We start from the raw sequence: 26,245 nt of genomic DNA on the forward strand, positions 1-26,245 counted from the left end.
GCACTCTCTCTCTCTCTCTCAAATAAATAAGTCTTAAAATATATATATATATACACTAAAAAAAAAAGTCCCTTGTACCCAGGCAAGTTTATTTACTTACTGTGAATGAGCCCTTTGTGTTGACTTCGGCCAACTTTCCTTCAGATTGAGGCAATCATTTTCCCCATTCCCTTCGGCTCTCGGTGCAAACACGGGGCGTTCACATGAAGAAGGTTATTGAACAAAAAGAGCACATCCCACACAGTCCCCAAGCAATCCTAACAGCCCCCCAGGGTTTGTTCCAATATCCATGGAACAAATGGATGGGGCACAGAAAGAGCAGTGTGCACCGCAAGCCACCGCCAGAGAGAAAATGAAACAACAAAGCACCAGAAACACATCCCCGCCTTGCCAGCAATGACGGCAGCAAGAAAAACCATCCCTCCCAACAAGGCTGCCCATTTTCTTGAAGTCTTAAAGCTGTTTTCAAAGCAGACTTCTTGTCCTCTGGGTGGGATTTGCTCAAGTAATAGAGCACTTCACCAAGCAATCACCAAGATTTCTAAATATACCTATAACCCAGATTTTCCCCCAGGATCTCTGCTTCAACTTGCTTGTTTATGTGCTTTTTTTTTTTTTTTTTTTTTTGGTCCATTAGTTTATTCACTTACATTCATTCCATGAATATTTATAGACACATTTATGGCATACCAGTCACTTTCTGGAACTCTGCAGATTCAGAGGTAAACAATTCGAGGGCCCTGCTTTCATAGGGCTTTATTTCGTGGAGACAGACAAATAAACCAAGAAAAAAAATGCAATGGGTAAGAACTACAATGAAAATAAAACAGGATGATGAAGAGTGCTTAGAGCCCCCTTTAAATGGGAGGCAAGAAAGGCCTCTGAGGGGAAGCAGGGGAAGCAGTACTTGAACAGAAGAGGGAATGATACCCTCATTTCCCTGCAGAAACCAGGTCCAGGGAAATGAAGAGGAACGTTCTAGGCCTGGGCAGGGGAAGAGCTGTGTGAGCTCAGCAGGGTGCGCCAAGTATGACCAGGAGCACAAACAAGGTCAGCGGGCCGGAGCATGGTAAGTATCACAGGCACCACCATCACAGACGAGGGCAGGTGACCCAGGGCCTCGTAGGGAAGGCCTGGGAATTAAGATTCTATCCCCAGGAGAGCCATTTGCAAGTTAAACAGAAAAGCAACATGGTCGGACTTACATTAATAAAGATCATTCTAGTCGCCAGAAGGACAGCAGGGGTGTAGGATGGAGGGGTAAGATAAGTCTAATGACCCAATTCCCTCCCCATATAGAGAAGATAATGTCTGAATTTAATTGGTTTCTGGGGAATTCCCTAAATAATAATGACAGATCAAGGTGGCCATGCTTTAGTCAATAGTAAATGAAAGGAACTCAAGTAAGCTTCCATAAGCTTAGATGTGATATGATATTCGGTATGATAAAAGGAGCGAGATTTATTTTCTCTTATTTAAAAATGAATAGGGTTTATCTACAGTCTCCTACTAAATAGTAAGTGCAGTTAGTCCTACTCTGTGAGAAGCTACAGAGCAAAGTGATTTGTTTATACATTAGGCGACCTGGGATGGACCAAAGTGTCCAGACACACAACCCAGCAAGAAATGCAGGCTGTACAACCAATTGGCTTTTAGATGCTCCCAGAATAATCCTCTGGGGGGGGGGGGGGCTGGGTGGCTCAGTCAGTTAAGCATCTGCCTTTGACTCAGGTCATGATCCTGGGGTCCTGGCATCAAGCCCTGCGTTTCCGCAGGGAGCCTGTTTCTCCCTCTGCCCCTCCCTCTGCTTGTGTGCTCTCTCTCTTTCTCTCTGTCTCTCTCAAATAAATAAATAAAATCTTAAAAAAAAAAAAAAACAAAACTCCAGAGTGGGGAGAATGCAGATAACATCATCCTCTAAAAACATCATTTTTTGGTAAGATTTTATTTACTTATTCATGAGAGACACACAGAGAGAGTCAGAGACACAGGCAGAGGGAGAAGCACGCCCCATGCAGGGAGCCCAACGTGGGACTCGATCCCGGGTCTCCAAGATCAGGCCCTGGGCTAAAGGCGGTGCTAAACCCACCGAGCCACCCGGGCTGCCCTAAAGGCATCATTTTTGCCTTCAGACAACAAACTTTTGGCTGGTTTTGAGGCCCAAAAGACAGCTGTGAAACCACCTTTTTCTGGAATTAAGGGCACAATGGTAGAGAGTTTCTGGTTAAGGGCTCTCTGGTCTGAGCATTCAACAAGGACATAATCAGGTTCCATTTTCTTTTTCTTTTCTTTTTTTTTTTTTTAAGATTTTATTTATTTTGAGAGACAGAGAGAAGGAGAGGGGGCAAGCAGTGGGAGGGGCAGAGGCAGAGGGAGCAAGAGAATCTTAGAATCTTAAGCAGCCTCCACATCCAGCATGGAGCCCCACACAGGGCCTGTCTCAAGACCCTGAGACCATGACCTGAGCCGAAATCAAGAGCTGGACACTGAGCCAGCTGAGCCACCCAGGAGCCCCAGGTTCCATTTTCAATAGCCATATATGTGACAATATTCATTATCCCATGACATCATTTGACAGTGTTATCCCAGCACATCAGCAGGCAATAAATCACCCAACTATTCATTCCTGACAATCCAAAGGTCATTACTTTGTGGTTTTTATGCCCAGCAGCCAGTATGATGAGCTAGAAATAACTCGTTGCCTCTGATCCATGTGTATAGGAAACATTAACGGACTCTTCCTTCTGGAAACAGCTACCTGAAAAGCAGTGAATGTTCTGAGCATGGGACAAACCAAAGAATATGGGAAACGGTGTTGCGTAGGTGTGTGATACCGTATATGCAATGTGAAATATCAGAGAGCTTGGGCGATTCGTCCTCATTTGCTTCCAACCTATAGCATTTAGTCACCACTAGATGACACCATTTCTTTTTCTTTTCTGTTTTTATTTTGCTTTGCCTTTTTTTTTTCCATGAAGAAACAAAGTTCTCATAGGACTCTAGCAATAAACATGATTTTTTTGTTCTCTGAGCTGCTTTAACAAACTTAACAGTCTTCATATTCTTTGATGAGGCACAGCATGATCAATCTGATTTTCAAATACTCGAAAGACTGCAAAATGTACAACAGCATATGCTACATGTCTACTGACCATGAGGAAGTTTGAAGAATTAATATTCTCTATACTGCTGAATTCACACATCATTCCATGGATCTTTTATTTCCCCATGATCTTCATCTCCCCTCTTCCTCTTTGTACTGCATTGTAACTAGTGTTGGGGGATCCTCTGCACCCCATACAGCCAGCAAACTTGCTTTACAGTGGTTCTTGGCTTCATCTCTTCCTCTCCATTCCTATTGCTGGCACCTAATACAAAGCTAAAAATCTCATTCTGAATTTTTTCCAGTTAGAATTCTTTTCCTTCAATCTATTCTTCCCTTGGAGATGCAATTAATATTCCCAAAACACTACTTCATTATGACGTTGTATTGTTTTTTTTAAGTAACCCCTTACACCCAACATGAGGCTCAAACTCATGACCCCAGGATCAAGAGTCACGTGATGTATGGACTTGAGTCAGCCAGGCGCCCCATGACCTTGTACTATTAATGACATTCTCTTTACCTTCCAACATCATTTAAGTCTAAGCTCTTACCTTGACATTAAATTCTTTCAGTTGTCCTTTGCCTGACCAATATTATCTTCTTCCATTACCTAACATAAAAATTCCTTTTTCAATTAATGCACCTAATGCTTAGCAAAACAGGATTCTAACTATGAGGATAGGTTTTGATGTGTTTGTTTCCCTGGTTGCTTAGTTGGTTGGCTCATGGCCAGTATAGTACATTGATTAAGAGTGAGGATTTCTGGAACCAGGTTGCCAAGAGTTGATATTCTAGCTCTACCCTATACTAGGTTTTTGTTTTTGTTTTTGTTTGGGGGGGGGGTTGTAATTTTTTTAAGTGATCTCTACTGCCAACGTGGGGTTCAAACTCATGGCCCTAAGATCAAGTCGCATGCTCTACCAACTGAGCCAGCCAGGTGCCACTACAAACTAATTTTTTTTTAAGATTTTATTTATTTATTCATGAGAGACAGAGAGAGAGAGAGAGGCAGAGACACAGGCAGAGGAGAACAGGCTCCTCGCAGAGAGTTTGAGGCAGGACTTGATCCCTGGACCCTGAGGTAAAGGCAGGTATTCAACCCCTGAGCCACCCATGTGACCCACACACAGAAATTTTACAATTTAAGTTAAGTTAGTTCATGTATCAGTGCTTCAGTGCCCTCATTTATGAAGTGGAGATTAAAAACAATAACTGCTCTTGGGGCACCTGGGTAGCTCAGTTAGCAAAGCATCTGACTCGATTTTGGCTCAAGTCATGATATCAGGGTTGTGAGACTAAGACCCGTGTAGGGCTCCACACTGGGTGTGGAGCCTGCTTAAGATTCTTTCTCTCCCTAGCCCTCTGTCCCTCTGCCTCTCCATCCCCTCCCACCCACGCTCGTGTGTACTCTCTCTTTCTCTCTCTCTCAAAACAAAACAAAACAAATAGTATTTATTTTACAGCATTACTATGAAGATTAAAGGGGTTAAAGATAGTGAAGCTCTTGAAACAGCACCTGACACCTTCCAAGTGCTCATTATGTCTCCTATGTCTCCTGCTTCTCTCTCTTCCTATCATCTCACTCCACCACACAGACAATTTGGCAGCATGCAAGGCTCAAAAAACATGTGTGGAATGAATGAACCCCCTTCATTTGAATTGATTTTGCCACTCCTCTCTACTGAAAGCTGGGATTTCTTTAGCGCAAAGCTTAAGGTCCAAATGTACCCCCCACCAAGCCTTCTTTTCTTTTCTTTTCTTTTCTTTTCTTTTCTTTTCTTTTCTTTTCTTTTCTTTTTTCTTTCTTTTCTTTTTTTCCTCCTTTTCTCTCTATGCTACTAGCACTGTACTATGTCTCATGCATACAAGTTTGTGTTTTTTTTAATGTATGCTTTCTATCAACCTTTTTTTAAAAAAATGATTTTCATTTATTCATAAAAGACACACAGAGAGAGGCAGAGACACAAGTAGAGAGAAGTAGGCTCCTCGCTGGGAACCCGATGTGGGACTTGATCCCAGGACCCAGGGATCATACACTGAGCCAAGAGCAGATGCTCAACCGCTGAGCCACCCAGATGTCCCTCATCAACCTTTTAATTGTATCTTTCTGACTCTAGATTTTAACTTTCTGAGGACAGAAATCATAGTGAATGCCATGGAGAGGACAAAAGAAGTAAGAGCATTTACCTGCAAGAATTTTACTCACTCAGAGAAAAATAAGACAAAAGAGATGGTGCAGTTAATATTTATTAACCTGTTACCTGTGAAAAATAAAGATAGAAAGTAGAAATCAGGTGCTAAGGAAATCCATGTAAGAATGAGAACCCTTATGTTAAGAGTAGTCAGAAAAGATGTGGAGGAGGAGGTGCAGCTCCAGTTGGGAGGTGAAGGATAAATAGAATCAGAATAGAAGGGTCTTGGTAAGGTGTTACAGAATTATTTTTATACCTGCTGCCCAATTCAAAGAGCAAGTTTTGTTTAGTATTGAATTTTGGGGCTGCTTTTACACATCGTGACAGCACATGCACAGCGGCTCTCCAGGAAAAGAACTGATAGCACAGGAGTTGGGCTTGGTTTCTTCAGACTTCACACCTCATATCTTAAAATAATTAGTGCAAAAGTGGCTTTCAGGACAATAAGAACAGTGCTTAACGAGTCATGAAAGAGTCTCCACAAAATAAATTTCCATGGAAAAAACAAAGTGTCTATCTGTATATATATAAGATATATACATATACATATATGTATATATATATATATATATATATATATATATATATATATCAGTTATCTTTTTATTTTTTTTTTCCATAGACCAGCATTGGTTTATTTGGGCCAAATGCATGCCTTGTTGCTTGTTTCTATTCTAGCAGCGGCACCGCTCAGCTGTCAACACCGCAAAGAAGGAGACTGCCCTCAAGCAATCTAGCAGATCACTAAGCCAGAGAACAAATGCCACGAGTCTCTTAAATATATAGTTTTGGATGTTGTGGAATGTAGAGGCAGGCCTTCACTGCGGCAAATGTGGTGGGACACAGGGGCTTGGAGCATGCTCAGAACCAGCTGTTCTGGAAGGACAGCCCTGGGCCCACCCTGACTTGACAAGGCAACCAAAATCTGCTTCGGGCATTTTTCCCATTTTTCTTTTTTACGTTATGAAATCACACTGTCCAACCAGTCTGCAAGTGCCCATTTGTGTGACTTCATTGAGACTCATTACCTGAACGAGCAGGGGAAATCCATCAAAGAATTAGGCGACCATGTAACCAACCTGCGCAAGATGGGGGCTCCCGAATCTGGCATGGCAGAGTATCTTTGACAAGCACACCCAGGGAAACAGTGATAGTGAGAGCTAAGCCTTAGGCTGTCTTCCCATAGCCACAGGGTGACTTCCCTGGTCACCGAGGCAGTGCATGCATGTTGGGGTTACCTTTACCTTTTCTAGAAGTTGTACCAAAACATCTACTTCTTTCATTTGTATCTTTTCTTCAAATAAAGTAATTTGGTACCCCCCCAAATAAATAAATAAATAGATAGATAGATAGATAGATAACTGCTATATATATATACATATATATACATATATATATATACACAGACACACTATATATTTTTTTCACTTAAGAGCTAACTCACATTTATTAAAAATTGAAGATTACAGAAAAGAATAAGATTTGCTTTATTAAACAAGCTCAATTAACTTACCTTCCACTAATAAATGAAACTATTTAATATCACAAAAGGAATTTTGAAATAAGGTTGATTTCAACCTCTGAAATTAAAAGCAGCTAAGACATTTTCAGGAGAGCAACCACAGACCTCCCTCTAGTGGCAAGAGATAAAGTTGCTGCTGAAAGTTGAATTGCTTCTGAAACTACAGAAAACTGCTCACAGACATTTCTTTTCTAGAATTACAACCTAAAAAGACTCTAGATTAATATATAAGGAAAATAGATCTCATTTTTTAAAACAAAAGTCAGACCTAATTTTCACATACAATTAATGCTACTCTCTCTAGAAATCTGATCTCTCCAGAAAAATGATTTGCCAAGGACATTTGGGAAATTCTGGCTTTCACAAAACAAAAGTTTATGGTTCATATATATATATATATGAGAGAGGAAGAAAAATAGAGAACAGAATCAAGAGTCCAGAAATAGACACACACAAATAGTGAACTAATTTTCAATAAGGAAGCAAAGATAATCCAATAAAGGATAGTCTGTCCAACAAATGGTACTTGAATAATTGTATATCCATCTGTTTAAAAGAAGCAGAAGGAGGAGGAGGTGGTGGAAGAAGAACCCAGACATAGGTTCTTTACAAAAAGTGACTCAAAATGAACCTTTAGACCTAAATATAAAATGCAAAACTATAAAACTTCTAGAACAGAAGATCTATATGACCTTGGGTTTGGCAATGAGTTTTTGGATACGACACCAAAAGCATGGCCCACAAAAGAAAAGATTTAATAAGCTGGGCTTTATTATAATTAAAATCTGCTCTTCAGAAGACAAAAGACTTGAACAAAGAAGATACACAGATGTCAAATAAGTGCATGAAAAGATGTTCAACATTGTATACCATTAAGGAACTACAAATGAAAACAATGACATACTACCATTAGAATGACTAAAATCTCCCCAAAAGATGAAATACCAAATCAACACAAAGATGCAGAGTAACAGGAATGCTCATTCATTGCTAATGGAAATGCAAAATAGTACAGCCACTTCTGAAGGTTAGTTGGGAGTTTCCTCCAAAGATAGGCTTACCACATGATCCATCAAAAATGCTCCTTTATAGATTGAAAACTCATACTCACACGAAAAATCTGAAAAAGCTACATACCATATGATTCCAATTATATGACAATTAGAAATAAAACTAGAGATAGTAAGGAGCTTAGTGCTTGCCTGGGGGTGGGAAAGAGAGATGACAGGGAAGCGGAAGAGAAACTATTCTGTGTGATACTGTAATGAGGTTGACATGAGTTTGCCAAAGTCGACAGAATTGTACAACACGAAGAGTGAACCTTAGTGTAAATCATGAATTTCAGTTAATAATAACATCAATACTGGTACATTGATTGTAACAACTGAACCATGCTAATGCAAGATGTTAATAACAGGAGAAACGGAAGGCAGGGAGAGACAATATATGGAATTCTCTGTACTATCTGCTCAATATTTCTGTATCTCTAAAATTGTCATAAACAAAACCAAGGATATTTTTATTTTAAGAAATTAAAATTATGTAGAGAGAAAAAAGCATATGTGACTTTGGAAGCAGCTACTAACATGTTCACTTATTACAAAAATCATACATTCCTTTACTTATTACAAAGAATCATATTGCCTTTGAATAAATCATTATATTCTGCTAATATATGCCAAGGTGCTTATTTCAGCCCATTGCTATAACATGGCCCAGACTGTTAATGTCAACATGACTTAGCAGAGTCTGTCTGTACTCATAGACACACACCTTGGGTTTTGGAAACACACAGTGGCCAAAAAACAACAAAACAACAAAAACCCAATACATTCTTAGAGAAATGAACAGAATTCATCCACGGTTATAGGTACTAGACAAACCACAAAATAACATATTCACTTTTCCTTACATTCTGACTTCCCCAAACCATCCAGAACACCCACTTGTTTTCTTAAACACAGTGTTGGACAGCTCCTCAACCTGAGAATGGAGCTGTGAGCCCGGGTTCTTGTGTGGCAGCGAAGACAAGAAACAATGGTGAGGCAGTATGGATGGCACCGCCAATTCTTTATCAATGCAAAGGTGGTCACAAGTAAGAATTAACTTCAAATTCCTACCCCAGAGATGGCAAGACCCTGGAGAGAACTAGGAATGAGACCAGAGATGGACAAGTGCTTTTCAGTCAAGGTGGATTTAACTTCATAAAAAATAATGTTTTAAAAAAATATCTGATTAATCAAAGATTCCATAAACATAGACAAAAGATAGATTGAAGATTAGAGAATATATAGACCCAAAATATATAATGAGTGTCTACAATCAGTGTGAAAATTACAAATGCCCAGCTTAAAACTGGACAAAAGATATGAAAAAAGCTTTCACAGAGAAAACTATGTAAATAATCAACATATGAAAAAATATTTACCCTCACTAAAAATCAGGAAAAAGCCAATTTAAACAAAGATAGTATTTTCAACTTCAAACTGGAGGGAAAAAAACTAAAGAGAGAGAGAGGTGGGGAAGGATTGATGAAACAGTCCTTTACATATAGTCTCGGTTGCAAATTCCAGGGAAATTTATGAAGAATAATATTTGAAAGTTGTATAGTTTCAGCAATTCTACTTCTATAAATCTTTCCTAGAGAAATCTAAACCTGTCTGCAAAATGATATTTACAAAAAAAAATCTTTTCTACTGCATTGTTGGTAATGCTAAAAAATTAGAGCCCAATTCAAGAATAGGTAAACACATGATAGTAGAGGTATACTCTAGAAAGCTGGGGTCCCATTAACGAGAATAAACTAGATCAACATGCAATGGTATTAAAAGTTTTTTAGATGCATTTTAACCTCTGTTGGAAATATCCTTTAAATTTTATATTTTGAAACATGCCCCGGACTCGGGGCACATGGGTGGCTGAGTTGGTTAAGCGTCTGACTCTTGTTTTCAGGTCAGGCCATGATCTCAGGGTTGTGAGATCAAGCCCCATGTTGGGCTCTGTGCTGGGCGTGGAGCCTGCTCAAGATTTTCTCTCTCTCCTGCCCCTCCCAAACCTCTGCGGGAGTTCCCACACTCTCTGCCTCTCTCTCTAAACAAACAAACAAAAAAGTGAAAACAAACAAAAAAACATGCGTACCTAGGACACAGAAATTCTGTCCTACAAAACACAAAAAGCTATAGACTTCTGACCAGTCATTCCCAAACTATTGTCAAATATAATAAATATGTCCTTAAAAAAAAAAGAAATCTGTGATTCCCTCACCCACCTCTGTTCTGCAGAGGGCAAACCTAACTTTGGCCACAAATGTTGTCTCTCAAGAAAGGGTCTGATGAGGTCATTTTAAAAATAACAGGCAAAGGAAACTGAACTCTTAGGTGAAAGACCTCAGTAAATCGCTTCCACAAAAGAGACAGTAAATGAAGAATTGGGGATGAGTTACAGTGGAAGGATGTGAAATCTCATTCTCTGCATGTTCTTAAAATTATAACATTTCCACATATATCTGGAGTCATTTAAATATTTGCCATTTGTGCACTAAACATTGAAAGAAAGACAAAAAGAGGGAGGTTACTTCCAACTAGATAATGCTATAATTTCCCCCCAATGGAACTATTATTTCCTTTCTAAATAAATGAGCTCTTCTTGTTTGAGTCGGAAATTGGAAGCTCCATGGTTGCATTATTATATTTTGTCTTTAGTTAGGTTAGGTATAATCCAGCTACTCTGAGGTCTATGGCTTTTTTCACTAAAAATTGCTTCAATTGTATATTTATCACCTGGCTAGTGGATGTCAGGTGATTTCAGGCACACAAACCAAAGAGATTTTACTCTGAAGCTGGGTATAGTTGGGGCACCTGGGTGGCTCAGTCAGTTAAGTGTCTACCTTCAGCTCAGGTCATGATCCTGGGGTCCTGGGGTCAAGCTCCACATTGGGCTCCCTAAGCAGAGAGTCTGCTTCTCCCTCTCCGTCTGCCACTCTCCCTGCCTGTGCTTGCCTGCTCTCTCCTTCTGTCAAATAAATAAAATCTTAAAAAAAAAAAGCGAAGCTGGGTATAGTCATGTCGGATAGATACCAACATTACTACTTATTTTTTTCATGAAATGAAATACACCCCAGTTTTACTCCCAGAGTGGTATCCAAAAACTCACAAATGTACATACACAAAACCTGGCCCCAGCCTTCATGCACGTTCTCTTCCAATCTGTATGGTAAAGGCGTAAATTCAGTTACATCAATAGTAATGCTAAATTTCAAAAAATGAGAACACACTGTATTTTTTGCCAGTGCTGAATGTAGTGTTCCAGGTGCACAAAAGTATTTTAACAAGTTTCAGTAAATCTCACAAGTGTTTGATTCTAAAATAAATAATTGTCGAACAAGCTGTCTCCGGGTTAGAGTGTGCTAAACCAATGTTTGGTTTCCATTGCAGGTGAAGAAGTTTGTGGTGGCTCATGGAGCTTCCGTTCACCAGCCTGGAAATAGCATTCATTTTATTGGCTTTTGTTATCTTTTCTTTATTTACTCTGGCTTCCATCTACACTAACCCAGATGAGAGGAATGAAGGTAAGAAGAGAAAGCTCTTTGTGGCTAGTCTCTGTTTCCTTTGTTTTCCAATCAGCTTTCTGTATGATTTGATTGGTTTGGTTTCTGTTCTGTGTGTGAAGATAAATTTGTTTTGGGGTGTGGTGTGTGCATGTGAGAAAGAGAGAGGGCAAGACAGAGGGAGAGTTTCTTATTAAGTAGCATCAAAAACCTATCATGGCACTTTACCACCAATTTTTTTAAAGCTTAGACATGGAAAAAAATCATCACATGACTTCTGATCCCAGAATTTGGCAGATTTTATGCCTTGAGACTAATATACATATAATGTAGAATTAATGCATATACTATAAAATTAGATATTTATTTATTTATCTAATTTTAACTTTCACCATCCTTCCCTCCCTGCCCCAAATTAGAAATTTAAAATGTATAAAAAGCTCAATATTTTTAAAAAGTTTTTAAAGGTAATTTTTTTACAAGGCAAACATAAATGAGTTTATGAGACAAAAATTCCTGTGTAGCATGGAGTATGTATGTTTTCAACTATACATGGGAAGGAAAAGGATTTGAGTTTTTTTCTAATGATTTCCTGTCAAAGACAACCTTTTGAAAAATAGAAGTATTTTTAAAACAACACTGCATGTTTACCTATTGCCAATAATAATTGTTTGAGCAACAGAGAATATAATTTAAATGGTTGTGCTCCCTAGTTCACTGTCATTCAAGGCCCAATACAAAAATGGTAACTGGCCATTTTTAAGACCAAAAATTTTACATATATATATAATATGCCAAGGAAATTATACACACTTGTAGAGAATAAGATAAAAATCATAAAAAGAAAATTGTGTTTCCTGCAATTGTGATATGCTTCCAACAATTTTGGATTCTAAAAGAAGTTCTCTCTGTTTAACAAAACGTTATTCTCTGTTGACATACAACACCTGTAGAAGTAGGAAACGAAAGTCATAGTAAATAGTCCAATTCATGCAGACATGCAGATTAGGAAACAAAATTGGAGTCCATAGGTCTTTTCCTGCTCCACGTTATGCTAGTTTAAAATGAGTTTTGTTCAAAGAAAGAGTAAAACCAAAATAGCCGTCACTTTAACTTGATAATAATGTATTTCTCCTACATGGAAAGGAAGCTTTTCATCTCTGGTTAAAAGTACTGAATCTAACTATTCACATTTCAAATGGGATAACAGAGACTCAAAAGTGTTTAGAAAGTTTCTCAGGTGCTCAATTAGTAGAAGAGCCAAAACTAGAGCAGATGTCCCATAGTTCCAAGTTCACCCCATCTTCTAGGCCACCTTGCCTCCCTAATTATAATCCATGAGCATGAGGAGCCAAAGGATTAGAACAGTCATAGAAATTTACCTTTGCTTTACATTTCATGGTCCATTTTTCTTAATTTTTTCTCCAACTCTGTTCTTCCTATATCCCATGTTTATTTTCCAAGCTAAAGCTATTCCTTCATTGGAATACTATCATACTAATAGAACCAGCTTTTCAAGGATTCCCATCAAAGAACACCTTTGGCCTAGCAGCACTCACTTTTCTTCATGACTATCAGATCAAACATAAATACAAATTTACAAGAGAAGCAAAAGATGTACCCTTTCCTAAATGTGATAAGACTTATGAGTAAACCCTACCTCCATTAAAATAGCAGGACTATTTTAATTTCCTTTCTCAGCATAGCAGAGAATTACAAGAGCCACTAAAAATAAACTTAAACAATGTGGATTTAGTTTCACACATGTTAGGAGTGCCTGGCTGGCTCAGTTGAAGAGCATGCAGCTCCTGATCTTGAGGTCATGAGTTTGAATCCCATATTGGGTATAGAGATTACCTAAACAAATAAATAAATAAATACTTCAAAAAATAATTTCACACATGTTTATTAAACATCTAATGACTTAAGTTGGCTCAGTTGATTAAGCATCCAACTCTTGATTTTGGCTCAGGTCAGGATCTCAGGGTTGTGAGATCCAGCCTTGTGTTGGGTTCCATGCTGGGCATGGAGCCTGCTTAAGGTTCTCTCTCCCTCTTCGTCCCCCACCTCCAAGCCTCCACTTGCAAGTGCATGCACTCTCTCTCTCTCTCTCTCTCTCTCTTAAAAAAAAAAAAAAGTTAACGGGCTCAAACTATAAGTAATGGAGGATCCAAAGATGAATAGGAGGCAGTTTCTACCTCAGGAAGCTAATTAATAATCTAGTGGTGAATTCAGCTGTATAACCAGAGAAAAATTCAATAAAATGTTTTTATTAAAGACAATGGAGTCAGAATGGAAAGAACTTACTCAAGGGGCATTGAGATAGGCTTCACAGAAGAAATGGCCATCTTGGTCCAATTGTGCATTGACGGAAGAGGGTGAAGTAGAGTACATTCCAAATAAGAAAATAGCCTAAGGAAAATTATCCAATTGAAAACATAAAAAATATATATATAAATATATATATGTATTTATATATATAGTATAAAATCAACTGTAATTTAAAATGAATATAAATCCATCAAGAAATTGAACAGAATTGATTATTGGCCAGAACTTTCTCAATCCTTTCAGAGGTCAAGAGAGGAAGTGAGCCTGTGAATAGTGCCACCCTTAAACCTAAGAGATAGCGGCCTCTGTTTTCAACCTCCCACTTGAGAACAGAAGTTTTAAGCTCTAATCTGCATATAAATCACATAGAGATTTTATGAAAAAGTATACTCTCATTCAGTAGGTCCAAGTGGGGACCTGAGATTCTGCATTTCTAACAAGCTTCCAGGTAATGACAATGCTCCAGAAGAGAAGTCAAGCCACGAATGTACACATTCCTAGGCCCCAGGGATGGCCTAAGTCATCTATGTGCAGCAGGTGAGGAGAGAGCCTAAATATGTGGCTGGCCTGCCCACATGCCTGCAGGCAGGTATTATCCTTGCATAGTACAGGACAGATACAAAGGCAGGAAGAAAAGAGACCACAGAACCCACTCTATTCTTGCCACAGGTCCTACAAATGTCAGGAATGGATGAGCTTATATTTAAGAAAATATTTTCTATATTTAGAAGACTCATAGGCATTCCTTAAAAATCAAAATATTTCAGTATTACAAGATTCCTGCAATTCTTCATAGTTTATGAATTCACGATCTCATTTGTAATTAGCATTCTCAATTCTCTCTCTTGTGCCTTTTTATAAGGAAACAGTTAAGACAACTTTCTTTGTTAAATGAAGGTATAAAGCATGACAAATCCTTTAGATATTTCAGGAAAATTTACTTGTTGAGAATCTGACCAATAACCCACGTTTTTATTCTTATTATCATTACCATGAGGAGTCTCTAGATAAAATTTTTCAAACACTGTCAATTCAACAATCTCTGGCTGGAAGGAAAGGTTTGGCTATTCTGATCTCTAACTGAATTTACATAGATTATCCACCTTTGACTGTTTAGAGGAACTTAAGAAAGTTGCTTTCATTCTGGACTGTCACATATATCTTAAAATTTAAAGTAAAAATGTTAAATATAGCTTTACTAAATTTGAATCCAATAAAGAACAGAATTTTGTCACTATAGAAAGTCACAAAGTCCCAAAGAAATCTTAACTGTTCAAGAAAGCTTCATCTAACACCACCATGATCAAAAGTCCCCTGTGGATTTCAAAACCACACCAACAGATTGGAGCGTTACATACGCACGCAAAATTCGTCATCCCAAGACCATTACTGTTTATGTGTTTGTTTGTTTTTGAGACTCATAGGTATCTACTTCATTGCTGTATTATCTTTAAAATAATAAAATAAGTATAGCTTGATCATCATAGAGTTAATTTACAAGATGCCTTTCCAAAGATATTTAAAGAATCCACTCAACCTGAAAAAAAATTATTGTCTCATTTTGATGACTTAAAAGTTGAGAAAATTAAAAAATTATATCATAGTAGTGGAACTTACAATGAAACAGAACTGCTTTTTTTTTTTTCAGTCCAGGACACTGTTTATCAGACTACTGGGTCTCACTGTCAGCATAAAAGCAATGATGATGACAATGTTTAGTAGGTGCCTTCCATGTAAAAGGCATGATGCTAAGTGCTTTAAGTATATAATGTCATTTAATCTTAAAACAACCCTATGAGATAATAGGGTTGTTATTACCTATGAGGTAATAATAACCTCACTATTTTAAGATGAGGACATTGAAGCTTTAAGCCGATCACTCAGCTAATAAGAGACAGAGCCAAAGTTGAACTCTGGTTTATAGGACTAGAAAACCTGTATATGTAACCATACTCTCTTTACAGATTACCTTCAAAAACATACTTGCTTAAAAAAAGAAAAGGAAGGGGAAAAAATGTGTATATACCTCTCTTTATTCCCACAAAGGACTTTAATTAGCTAAAAATATATAGAAAGATAAAACTACATTTGTCGTACACAGGGAAGGGAATCTAGACAGAGAAAAGTAAGGGTGGGAAACATAGAAATGGGTGGGAAGGTGAGGAGAAAGCTAGCATACCGTTTAAGCAAAGAGTACAAACTGAGTTATTAAACATTCCTTCATTCGTGCCCTGGCTCTGTCATTTGGTGACTTAGGGAAAATTGTACCAATTCTCAAAATCCCCATTTTTTTCACCTGGGTCCTGGGGGTGGTAATAACACCTGCCTCATAGAGTTGAAGTGAGAACTTCATAAAATAAAGCATAGAAAACACAGAGGGGTGCCTGTTATTGGAGTTTCTGTCATTTGAAGTCTTCATAACTAGGAATTTAGATAGAGCAATAAGAGTCTAAAAGGAAAGTAAAGGAAAATATTTACTAGAAAACTGAGACAATTTGTATTCACCTAAACCATCCACATATTGGGCAAATGTCTTTGTTCTAAATATCCGGCCATACAATACATTCAATATAAATCAACTACATATAAACAATATAAATCCGTAAGGGAGGGGGAAGGACCACTAGAATTACTCAGGTAAAGCCATTGACAAATTGAACATTGATTGAATTAGATCTAGCAAATGAAAAGGGGAGGGTACACAGGCATTGCCAAAAAGAATAAAGTGAATACGAAAAGAACTGAAAGAAAATTGATGAAGACTTGAATATATTTTTACAATGATACCCTTTATAAAATTGTCCTATGAAAATGGCGAAGAGAAGAATATTGTATGGAGCTATGGTACCAGCATGTCAGAAAAGTGATGCCCCCAAATCAATATCTCATCCATTCTTTGTTCTAAAATTAGCTGATAGTTAGGATTACAAATTGCGTTTTGTTAAATGAGACAATAAATCTATTTTTAAAATTTTAAGTTTTATTTTTCAAGATAGACTCAAACTTTTTTTGAAGTTTATCATCTATTCAATTTTGCCCTGAAAGTAGATTCACTTTAAATGAAATTTTCCAGTAACCGTTATTCTCCAAAAAGACGTTTCCTGTTACAGATGTATATGCCCAACATTATTAGCCTACCATTAGTTATCATCCAAGGAATTAGCTGGATACATGCCATCAAGTTACCCACTTGTAGGAAGTAGGTCATATTTTGGGTCCTATACTTTCTTTAAAGCCCCTCCAGAAGAGAAAACTGACAGTGCCAATGTTTACATGAGCACTATGCTTCTGGAAAACAGCTGTAGGTAAGGAATCCCCTCAACTTTTATTTTCCAAAATCCCTCAAGTCTTGTGTTCTGAGAAATGGCTTACCTCAAAGAACCACCTTGCCCCATTTAACATAGATAAGACTGTCCACTCTTTCTCCTGACTTCCATGAGACTCTCCATGACTCCTGTTTACCTGTGACAGAGCCAAACGTAGTAGACCTTTCCTCTTTCACCTGAACCTGCTGACAAGGACGGACACAGACCCTCCGGCTCCCTGTTCTTTGTCTCAAGAATGATTTAGCTGAGATTAGCACTGTTTGTCTTCCTGAAACTACCTAGGCAGAGGCATCAGCATTCCTGCACAGCTGACCGACAGACTTTCTTTGATTACAAAGCAATTCCAACTGTAAAGCACTCACTCGTGACTTTTCTACTCCTCCCTCTGGTTGTCTAAGGTAAAAACACCTTGCTGAGGTGTCAACTTCAGATCTGTAAACTTCAGATCCAGGGTGTTCTCCCTTTCTCCATAGGCTGAATAGTATCAACATCTTCATTTTTTTGAGTTTTGTCTTTGAGAAAACACAGTCTTGCCCCTCCATAGGATAATGTGATATGTGTATAAATAAATAACACAGTTGCTAGCAGAAATACAACTATTTCTGAAATGGAGAAAAAAAAGGAGTGCTCACTAGTGAGAATCTCACTAGGGCTCTAGCTCGGTGGTTTTGAACTTTTTCTGACTGAAATCCACTTCCAGATCCATCCCTACCCAGACACACACACTCATCCACACATGTGCAACTGAGACTTTCATAATACTTTATCTCACCCCAGGTGACACACTTTTTTTTTTAAGATTTTATTTACTTATTTATGAGAGAGGCAGAGACACAGGCAGAGGAAGAAGCAGGCTCCATGCAGGGATCCCGACGTGGGACTCGATCCCGGGACTCCGGGGTCACGTCCTGAGCCCAAGCAGACGCTCAACCACTGAGCCACACGCGTGCCATGACACACTTTAATACTTTGTATTCAGTTCTCTTTTTCCTCTTTTTTGTTTTAAAGCTAATGGCAGGCCTCCTAATAGATTATATGATCCATTAAATTCTAATTAAATTCTATTAAATTCTCATCATTTGTAAATTCGAAATTCAGGCAATAGCAGCAAATACAGCTGGGAAAACAATTTTCACGTTAATCCCTGAGGCAAAAACCTTCACTAATTTACCACTGACTAGAAAATAAAGTAAAAACTACCAAAGCTGCTGGGATTCTTCCAAGTGGGGTGTTTCCACTTACCCACCGTCCTCTTCTACCTGAATCTTATTTATTCTTTAAGGCCAAATTCACATCCTCTCTTCTAAAATCACTCTAACCCAAAATGGGTTCTTTTTTTTTTTTTTTTAAGATTTTATTTATCCATTCATAGAGACACAGAGAGAGAGAGAGAGGCAGAGACACAGGCAGAGGGAGAAGCAGGCTCCATGCAGGGAGCCCGATGTGGGACTCGATCCCGGGACCCCAGGATCATGCCCTGGGCTGAAGGCGGTGCTAAACCGCTGAGCCACCCGGGCTGCCCGCCAAAATGGGTTCTGCTAGCACCTCCGTTGTATGTCACTAATTTGACACTTGTCTTTATCACCTTGTATTATTAATTATCTTTGCTTGTATAGGAAGTGCAACCACGAAGTAATCAGACAAAGATCCATAATTTGTTATTGGAATCGATTAGCCTTTCAACAAGTATATTTTTATTTCATATTATTTACAAGAAGACACTGTGCTAGGTATTGGGTGAGAACGACCAACTACCCAATCACCCGTCTTTGCCCTTAAATTCCAGAGTTTTATAGGTGAGATGAAGTAGGTTGATAAAAGTACAAAATAATTTTGTTTGTGTGAAAATAAATTTCTTCATCTCTATATGAAAGCTTGCCTTGAAAAGCCAAAAAAGTAAGACAATACACCACCCAAAGCGATACTTTAAAGAAAGTAAGAAAGGCCACTTTGCACGTCCCCTGGAATGTAAACTCCGTAAACAGACATTTAGTTCTTGTTAGTCACTCCTCATCCCGGCACTTACCACACTGCCTGGGACAGCGGAGGCTCTCGTGGCTCATTGCCGAATGAGTTACTCAATAATACCCGCAGCTTGGGGTGCCTGGGTGGCTCCATTGGTGAAGTGTCTGCCTTGGACTCAGGTGGTGATCTCGGGGTCCTGGAATCATGATCTTGGGGTCACGACCTTGGGGTCTTGGGATCGAGCCCCGAGTAGGCCTCCCTGCTCAGTGTGGAGTCTGCTTGTCTCTCTACCCTACTCCCCCTCCTGCAGCTCGGGGTCTCTTTCTCACTCTCTCAAATCAATAATAAAATTTTAGGTAATCATAATAATACCTGCAGCTTATTTAAACAAGCTCAACATGAGTTCTAAATATTATTAGCATAGGACATGGTCTTTCTCACTCATTCTATACCTCCTTCTACTGTGCTCATAGCTGAAACTGGTTGATGTATATTCATTATTTAATCCTCACACTAAATTTATGAGGCAGGTACCTCTACTATATTATATCTAAAATCCCCAAAGACTACCCACTGGAATCCTGTCTATAAAATCCAATGAACTCGTAAATGAGCAGAACAGTCATGATAGGGCTTTTCTGTGAGTGCAAAGTTAATCCCCGAACTATTTATGAACCTCCTTCTTGAAAACCAGTGACATGCAACACAAACAACTTCAGAGTAGCAACAAATTCAATATAGAGAGGGTCTTCCTGGCAGTACTCAAGGTACATTTGATGATCCCTTATATCCATGAATTGAAACGTATTTGAACCTCAGTCAAATACAATCTAGCTAGGATGAGTATGCCTGCGGGACAGAGGAAATGCTGTGATGTGTGCCACAGCCGGATGGATATAAATGGTTTGGGGGATTTCCTTTTACTGTACCATCCAGACCACTGCTTCTTTTTTATTTCCTTGAATTATAAAGGATGTCATTGTTCCATCCATGTCATTGTTCTTCAGATTTCACACTGGACGCTGTGAGGCTACAGTATCAGGTTAGAAGAGGCTAGTGTCTCGGCCTCTTTATATCTTTAGAGAGGAGCACATTGTGAGGCAGGCTGGCTGTTTCCTGCCTGAATTACACGGCTGCCCACCTGCTCACCAGGCCCTGCCTTTGAAAGCTCTTGGGTCTAATGACCAGTAGGAAGTGATAAAATGTTAGTGACCTATCAGGGAATTATAAGGATATTCTGGGTAGGTAATGATCCTTCATCAAAGGTGTGTCCATCCTCCTGACAGACCATAGCCTCCCAACATCCCCGTGCCAGACGTGGCCTTCCAGGACAGGTGTGGGACTGCCAGGTGAGCAGCACTGCTGACCTTGTGCATCAGGCACAGAGCTTTAGGGGGAGAAATCAGGCTCGAGGCTGATGAACCCCCACCCCAATGAGGAGAAATGTTAAATTATCTTGGGATCCCTTCACTTCTAGAACTTTGTATCCATTAAGAGTTTGTTTAGATGTTTGAGCTACTATTACCCAATTGTGCCGATGTGACCAAAAAGCCCGGCACTCCTCTCCACCCTTCCCACCTGAAAACACTTGGTAGAAAATAATGGTTAGAATATTTGTAACAGGGACGCCTGGGTGGCTCAGTTGGTTGAGCTTGTGCCTTCGGCTCAGGTCACGATCCCAGGGTCCTGAGCTCAAGTCCCTCATCGGGCTCCTTGCTCAGCGGAGAGTCTGCTTCTCCCTCTCCCTTTGTTCCTCCTCCTGCTTGTGCCCCCACCACACCTCTCTATCAAATAAATAAATAAAATCCTTTTTAAGAAAAAGAAATATTTGTACTAGAGTCAGAGATAAATGGATTGAATCCTGTCCCTCCTACTTACGTGCAATATGACTTGTGCAGGTTATATAAATGCCCCGAGGCTCACTTCATTTATATAATACTAATTACCCACACAAGGCTGTTGTGAAAATTAAGACATAATAATATATTTAAAACAAACACTACCTATTGTAACAACGAATCATAGATGCTACTTTCGTTATCTTACTTTTTTTATTGGTGTGGTCCAGACTGCTCTTCGGTTTGTGCATACACCTGCTGTGTGTAGGGTGGTAGTGTTCGTGGCTCTAACAGCCTGCTGCAGTTAGGATGTCTCCTAGGTTGATCCATCTGCTGATGTTAGGAGGATACTCTTGGCATTCCTCCTACATGTACTGTTTATTTGCTCCAAATTAGCACAGTTCTATAGACGTAAGTCTCACTGCTATAGCAGCTTACAAGCTAGTTCTAATTTTGTGATTTGTTGTTTCTTTTTGGGTTTGGGCTTTGATTTTCTTGGTGACACTGGGTGCCAGTTGATAGTAAGAAATACTTGTTGCGGTGCCCGGCTGGCTCAGTTGGAAGAGTGTAAAACTCTTGATCTCAAAGACATGAGTTTAAGCCCCACATTCAGTGTGGAGATTACCTAAATTTAAAAATTATTTAAAAACTTAAAAAAAAAAAGAAATATTTGTTGAGTACCTGCTACTCAACTCTGTAACAGATATTACAGTTCTTCTTCAGCAGAAAAGACACCTCTTTGTTCTGGAAAGACCTTCTGACTGGCAAAAAAAAAAAAAAAAAAAAAATTGTTGCAGGCACAAATTTGAATTCTGGAATTTGGGTGGCTGTTTCCTTACTTAAAGGAACATTGGACAAATACAAAACAGTGTCAACGAATAGAGATTGTTACAGCACAGCCATGGCCATAGCCTAATAATCTCTTGCAAGGCCTATAAATGCTTCCATAGTTACTTCACTAAACAACTGGTCTCCGTGTAACTGTTGACTGTAACTGCTTCACTGCCCTGACCACAGACTTCTAAATATTCATGAGGCAAAATTCTGGCACATTCCAGGAAACATATAATATTTTGATACTGATCTGATGTTAAGGAACTCCCTGACCTCTTACAAAGAAAGGTTTTATCCCACTTTAACCGTATCATGCCATCTCCCAGAGAGCACCATGTGCACTCAGCAGGAGCAAATGCAAAGTTTTGTATAGGGAGCAAAATTCAGCAGTAGAGCTCTGAAGAGTGGGCCAGGGCACACCTGTTAGCCATTGCTAACTTGGATTGTGACAATTTATAAGCAAGGAATAACTACAGAAACCTCACGAAGTACTTATATCTGCATTTGTCTCTAGTGTAGTGAGAGGAGCACTATAACAATTCAATAAATGCTTGCTTTAAAAAAAAAACTAGAATCTTGATGGCATCAAAAAATTGTAGTTGAGGGGCATCTGGATGGCTCCTCAGTTAAGCATCTGCCTTGGGCTCAGATCATAATCCCAGGGTCCTGGGATCGAGCCCTGCATCTGGTTCTCTGCTTGGCAGGGAGCCTGCTTCTCCCTCTCTTTCTGCCTGCCGCTCTGCCTACTTGTCCTCTCTTTGTCAGATAAATGAATGAAACCTAAAAAAAAATAAAATAAAATAAAATAAAATAAAATAAAATAAAATAAATTGTAGTTAAATTAGCCTATGCAGACTTTTGGGAAGAGGTAGACTTTTAGAAATTTATATAAAGAGAAAGTTAAAGCAACATGTTTAAGCAAAAGAGTTGTAAAGGTGATGACAAAATAAGAAAATCACATGCAGAGAACAGGCCACCTATCCTCTAGAGCCGGGAAGTACTACTAGAAACCATTCTGGAGCTTCCCTGCAGCTAGAGGGAATACTATACCGACACCTTCCGTTTTCCTGCTACTCTGTAAGCACCAGACTTATGTGGCATGAGATGTAAGTGCAGAGGGTAAAAATAGGAAGCTTTGAATGATTTTAATCACAGAAGATAAATCAAATTGGATGTTCACTGAAGCACTGATTACAGTAGTGAAAAAAGTGGAAACAAGCTATATATCCATCGATATAGAAATAAGATAAATCATAGTAAATGCACACAAAAGGATATCATGCAATAGCTAAAAGAACTCTATATGAACTGTCATTAAAATATCCAAGCCACAGTAAGTGGAAAAATATATTCCCGAATTATATTATGATCTGATTTGTGCTTTTGGGTTTGCATATATATTTATATGTGTGTTTATAAATATACATATACACACACACATAGATGAACACACACACACACATGATCTATTGATCATATCTAGAAGGACAAGAACACAGAGAAACTGCCAAAAGTGAGTAACTCTGGAGAGGAGAATTGGGACACAGGACTTTGGGCCCTTCTGAACTGAGTATTTTACCAACAACCTATTGTAAATTCCTTCCACAGTTAAATAATCATGCGCCTATAACTGCTCACAGTTTTCAAAGTACTTTCATGGTTTTTGTGGGACTCTTATAAACCTATGATGTTGGTTAGGGAGGTAGGAAGATCCCTGTGTCCTTTCTGTTCTAGGAGATACATGACTTTCTGAAGTTACACAGCCAGGCAGTAACAGAACCATATATCCTGACCCAAGTGCAATACCCTCTGAACTCCTTAAACAAGCAAACCTGGAGGAACACAAAATAACTCCAGTGAGCCGATCATCATTCAAATAGTCCATTACATTTTCTCCCTGGGTTTTCAGCAAGCTCAGAGAGTCTTCTCACTCTGATTCACTACGACATACTCCACACTACTGTAGCAACCCTTTTCTTTCTGAATAAACAAAATTTTTATTTAGTCATTAAATACTATTGGGGCATCTGCTATATTTTAGACATTGACAGTAGAGTAATGAACATGTCATTCAATCATGTATTTGAGAAATATCAATCAAAAGCTTAACATGCATTCACTGTGGTAGATGTTGACTATTTGGATCATTAAAATTCCCCTCCTACAACTTACATACATGATGTTGGGGAAATTGAATATCTAATCACATAACTATTTTATTACGGCTGTGATAAGAGCTAGGAAGAAATATAAAGTGCCAAGAGATGTACAATATGAGAATCCAACCACACGTTAGAGACCCAGAAAAAGGTCTCTGAGAAATGACATTTAAGCTGAGCATTGAAGGAGATGAGGGTAAGGCAATGGTGGTGGGGGTGAGGGGAGCAGATGAGAGCCAGCATTCCTCTTACGGAAGATCAAATGAGCCAGCCATTTGATGGAAAGGGGTACAAAGAACTAACACGATGCCACATAGGGTTTGGTCACAAAGGGTCAGGCAGAGTGACTGGGATGAGGTAGATCAGTGGGCTAGAAGCCAAGGTCAGTGTTTCTGATTTTATCCCATGAGCAAAGGGACAATGGTTAATGATTTTAAGCAGAGCAGAGACAAAATTAGATACATATTTTTTAAAAGATCATTCAGACTAGATTGGAAAGATAATGTTGGACAAGGCAGGAAGACAAGCAAGAAGATGACATGGAGGCCACCCAGGCAAGATGTAGCCTCAATGAGGGAGAAACAATGAATGTGTCTCCACTCAGCACCACTGAAATTTTGAAAGACACTTCATTTAAAAATAAAAATTAAAAAAGATTGCAAAACTCATGGAATCAGATGGACATAAAGTGAACACAATTCTGACCTCAGAACAAATTTGTCTGCTTTCTAAGTTTCATGGGTCTGCCAATCAGAAACATTTGATTTAAAGTTATCTGTTCAGGGACACCTGGGGGGCTCAGTGGTTGAGCGCCTGCCTTTGGCTCAGGGTGTAGTCCTGGAGTCCCAGGATGGAGTCCCACGGCCAGCTCACCTCAAGGAGCCTGCTTCTCCCTCCGCCTATGTTTCTGCCTCTCTCTGTGTGTCTATCATGGATGAATGGATAAAATCTTTAAAAGAAATAAACAATTAAAAAAAAATAAAGTGATCTGTTCATAAAGGAAATCACCACCACAGTGATTTCATGTTAATCAGACAGCACCAAACACACTTGTCATTTAAGGAAATTCCTATTTTTTCTAGATATGTCTCACAGATCAGTCAATAAACAGCCATAAGATATAAATTATACAGCACTCAGGAGTAGTGTTGAAAAACCAAAGGAAGGAAGATGTAGATTTTACTCATGTAATGAGGAGAAGCATTTTTTTTTCTGCAGTACCAATACACCTTTTTCCAAACAACGATAACAACAAATAAACCCCAAACAAAAAAATAAATACATGCTTTTAATAATACTAAATGAATTCAATAGTACCAGCACACACTGAGGGAGTTAGTTGATGACTGGAGTAAGATTATTTTCTTTTGTACACAACTTGAGTTGTCTACAAAATAACACATCTTCAATAATTGATGGTATAAAGATAATAATAATAATTTAAGTGTTTGCTGCATGCCAAGCATTTTTACTCATTTGATCCTTGTGACCACATTATAAAGTAGGGATATATTGTTATCTCTACTTGAGAGATAAGGAAAAGGAAACTCCCAGAAGCAATGTGCCCAAGGTTCTAGCTAGCAAGACAGATCTGGGTCTGAGTGCATGGTCATGATTCAGGTTCTTAGCACAATTGAGTCAGATGCAAGTGTGGAAAGCAGAATTGATTCAGAAGTAGCTGTGTGATTGAGTTGCCAAATCAACCCTCACATCTAAATCCAAGTGTCCTTGAACAAAGTAATCCACCGTTGTGTACTATGGTAGTGAACTTTTTGTGGGGGAAAAAAGTGACCTCCTACCCTGAGGAAAATGTAAAATAATATTGAGAAAGGAAGGAACAAATGTAAATCCAAAGCGTTGGCTACATCATTTTCAAATGAGGGCATCATTAACTCCCTTAAAGTGGTGCTTGCAATTACCCAAGTTTAAACGTAAATTACCTAAAATGAAACATAAATGAAATGTCTTCTGATCCCAGAGAAGTTCACACTGGGATATGTATAACTGAAACAGTGTGGTCTTAATAAAGCACGCAGATGAGGACTGTGTGTGCTCATTTCCAATTCTCAAATAATTAGAGTTGGGTTTGCATTTTGGTCACCCTAGGCTATTTCTGTACCATGTGGGTGGACTACCCAGCATGCTGAACTAATACTTCACAACAGAGTGCTTTGGGTGCCAAAGGCCACAGGCACCAAGGTTTCCAGTTAAATTGTTAGGAACAAAATGCCAAAGTGTCTGGATCCCAAATTGTACGCCTCTGCCTTCACTTCATAAAAGTGAGGAAAGCCCGTTAGCAAAAAGACCAAATTGAGGCTGCTGGCCAATCTGTAGATGCACTCTTATTACAAACAGTTTTAAAACTAATTTTCTGCAATTTTTTTCTGTTCTCATTGGATGCCATGAGCCTTCTGCCCCTTATTAAT

At 38.8% G+C, this 26,245-nt stretch overlaps 1 protein-coding gene and 1 pseudogene across 2 annotated transcripts in view; one reads left to right on the plus strand and one right to left on the minus strand.

Moving 5' to 3' along the window:
• Positions 1–26,245, minus strand: part of LOC140603180 (tripartite motif-containing protein 60-like) — a 213,277-nt pseudogene that overhangs the window by 45,343 nt on the left and 141,689 nt on the right.
• Positions 1–26,245, plus strand: part of SMIM31 (small integral membrane protein 31) — a 61,351-nt gene that overhangs the window by 14,528 nt on the left and 20,578 nt on the right. Inside the window, exons 2-4 of one of the 2 annotated variants that reach the window (XM_072773827.1) lie at positions 11,254–11,387; positions 12,194–12,216; positions 18,410–18,544. In XM_072773827.1, coding sequence (XP_072629928.1) covers positions 11,276–11,387; positions 12,194–12,216; positions 18,410–18,529 — 255 coding nt within the window. In that variant the 5' untranslated portion in view covers positions 11,254–11,275 and the 3' untranslated portion in view covers positions 18,530–18,544. Of the gene's footprint in view, positions 1–11,247; positions 11,388–12,193; positions 12,217–18,409; positions 18,545–26,245 lie in introns of those variants that run through there. The other variant, XR_012006237.1, reaches the window with a different exon arrangement.

The sequence above is a fragment of the Canis lupus genome, chromosome 13 (assembly GCF_048164855.1).
Source record: "Canis lupus baileyi chromosome 13, mCanLup2.hap1, whole genome shotgun sequence".
Classification (NCBI taxonomy): Eukaryota; Metazoa; Chordata; class Mammalia; order Carnivora; family Canidae; genus Canis; species Canis lupus.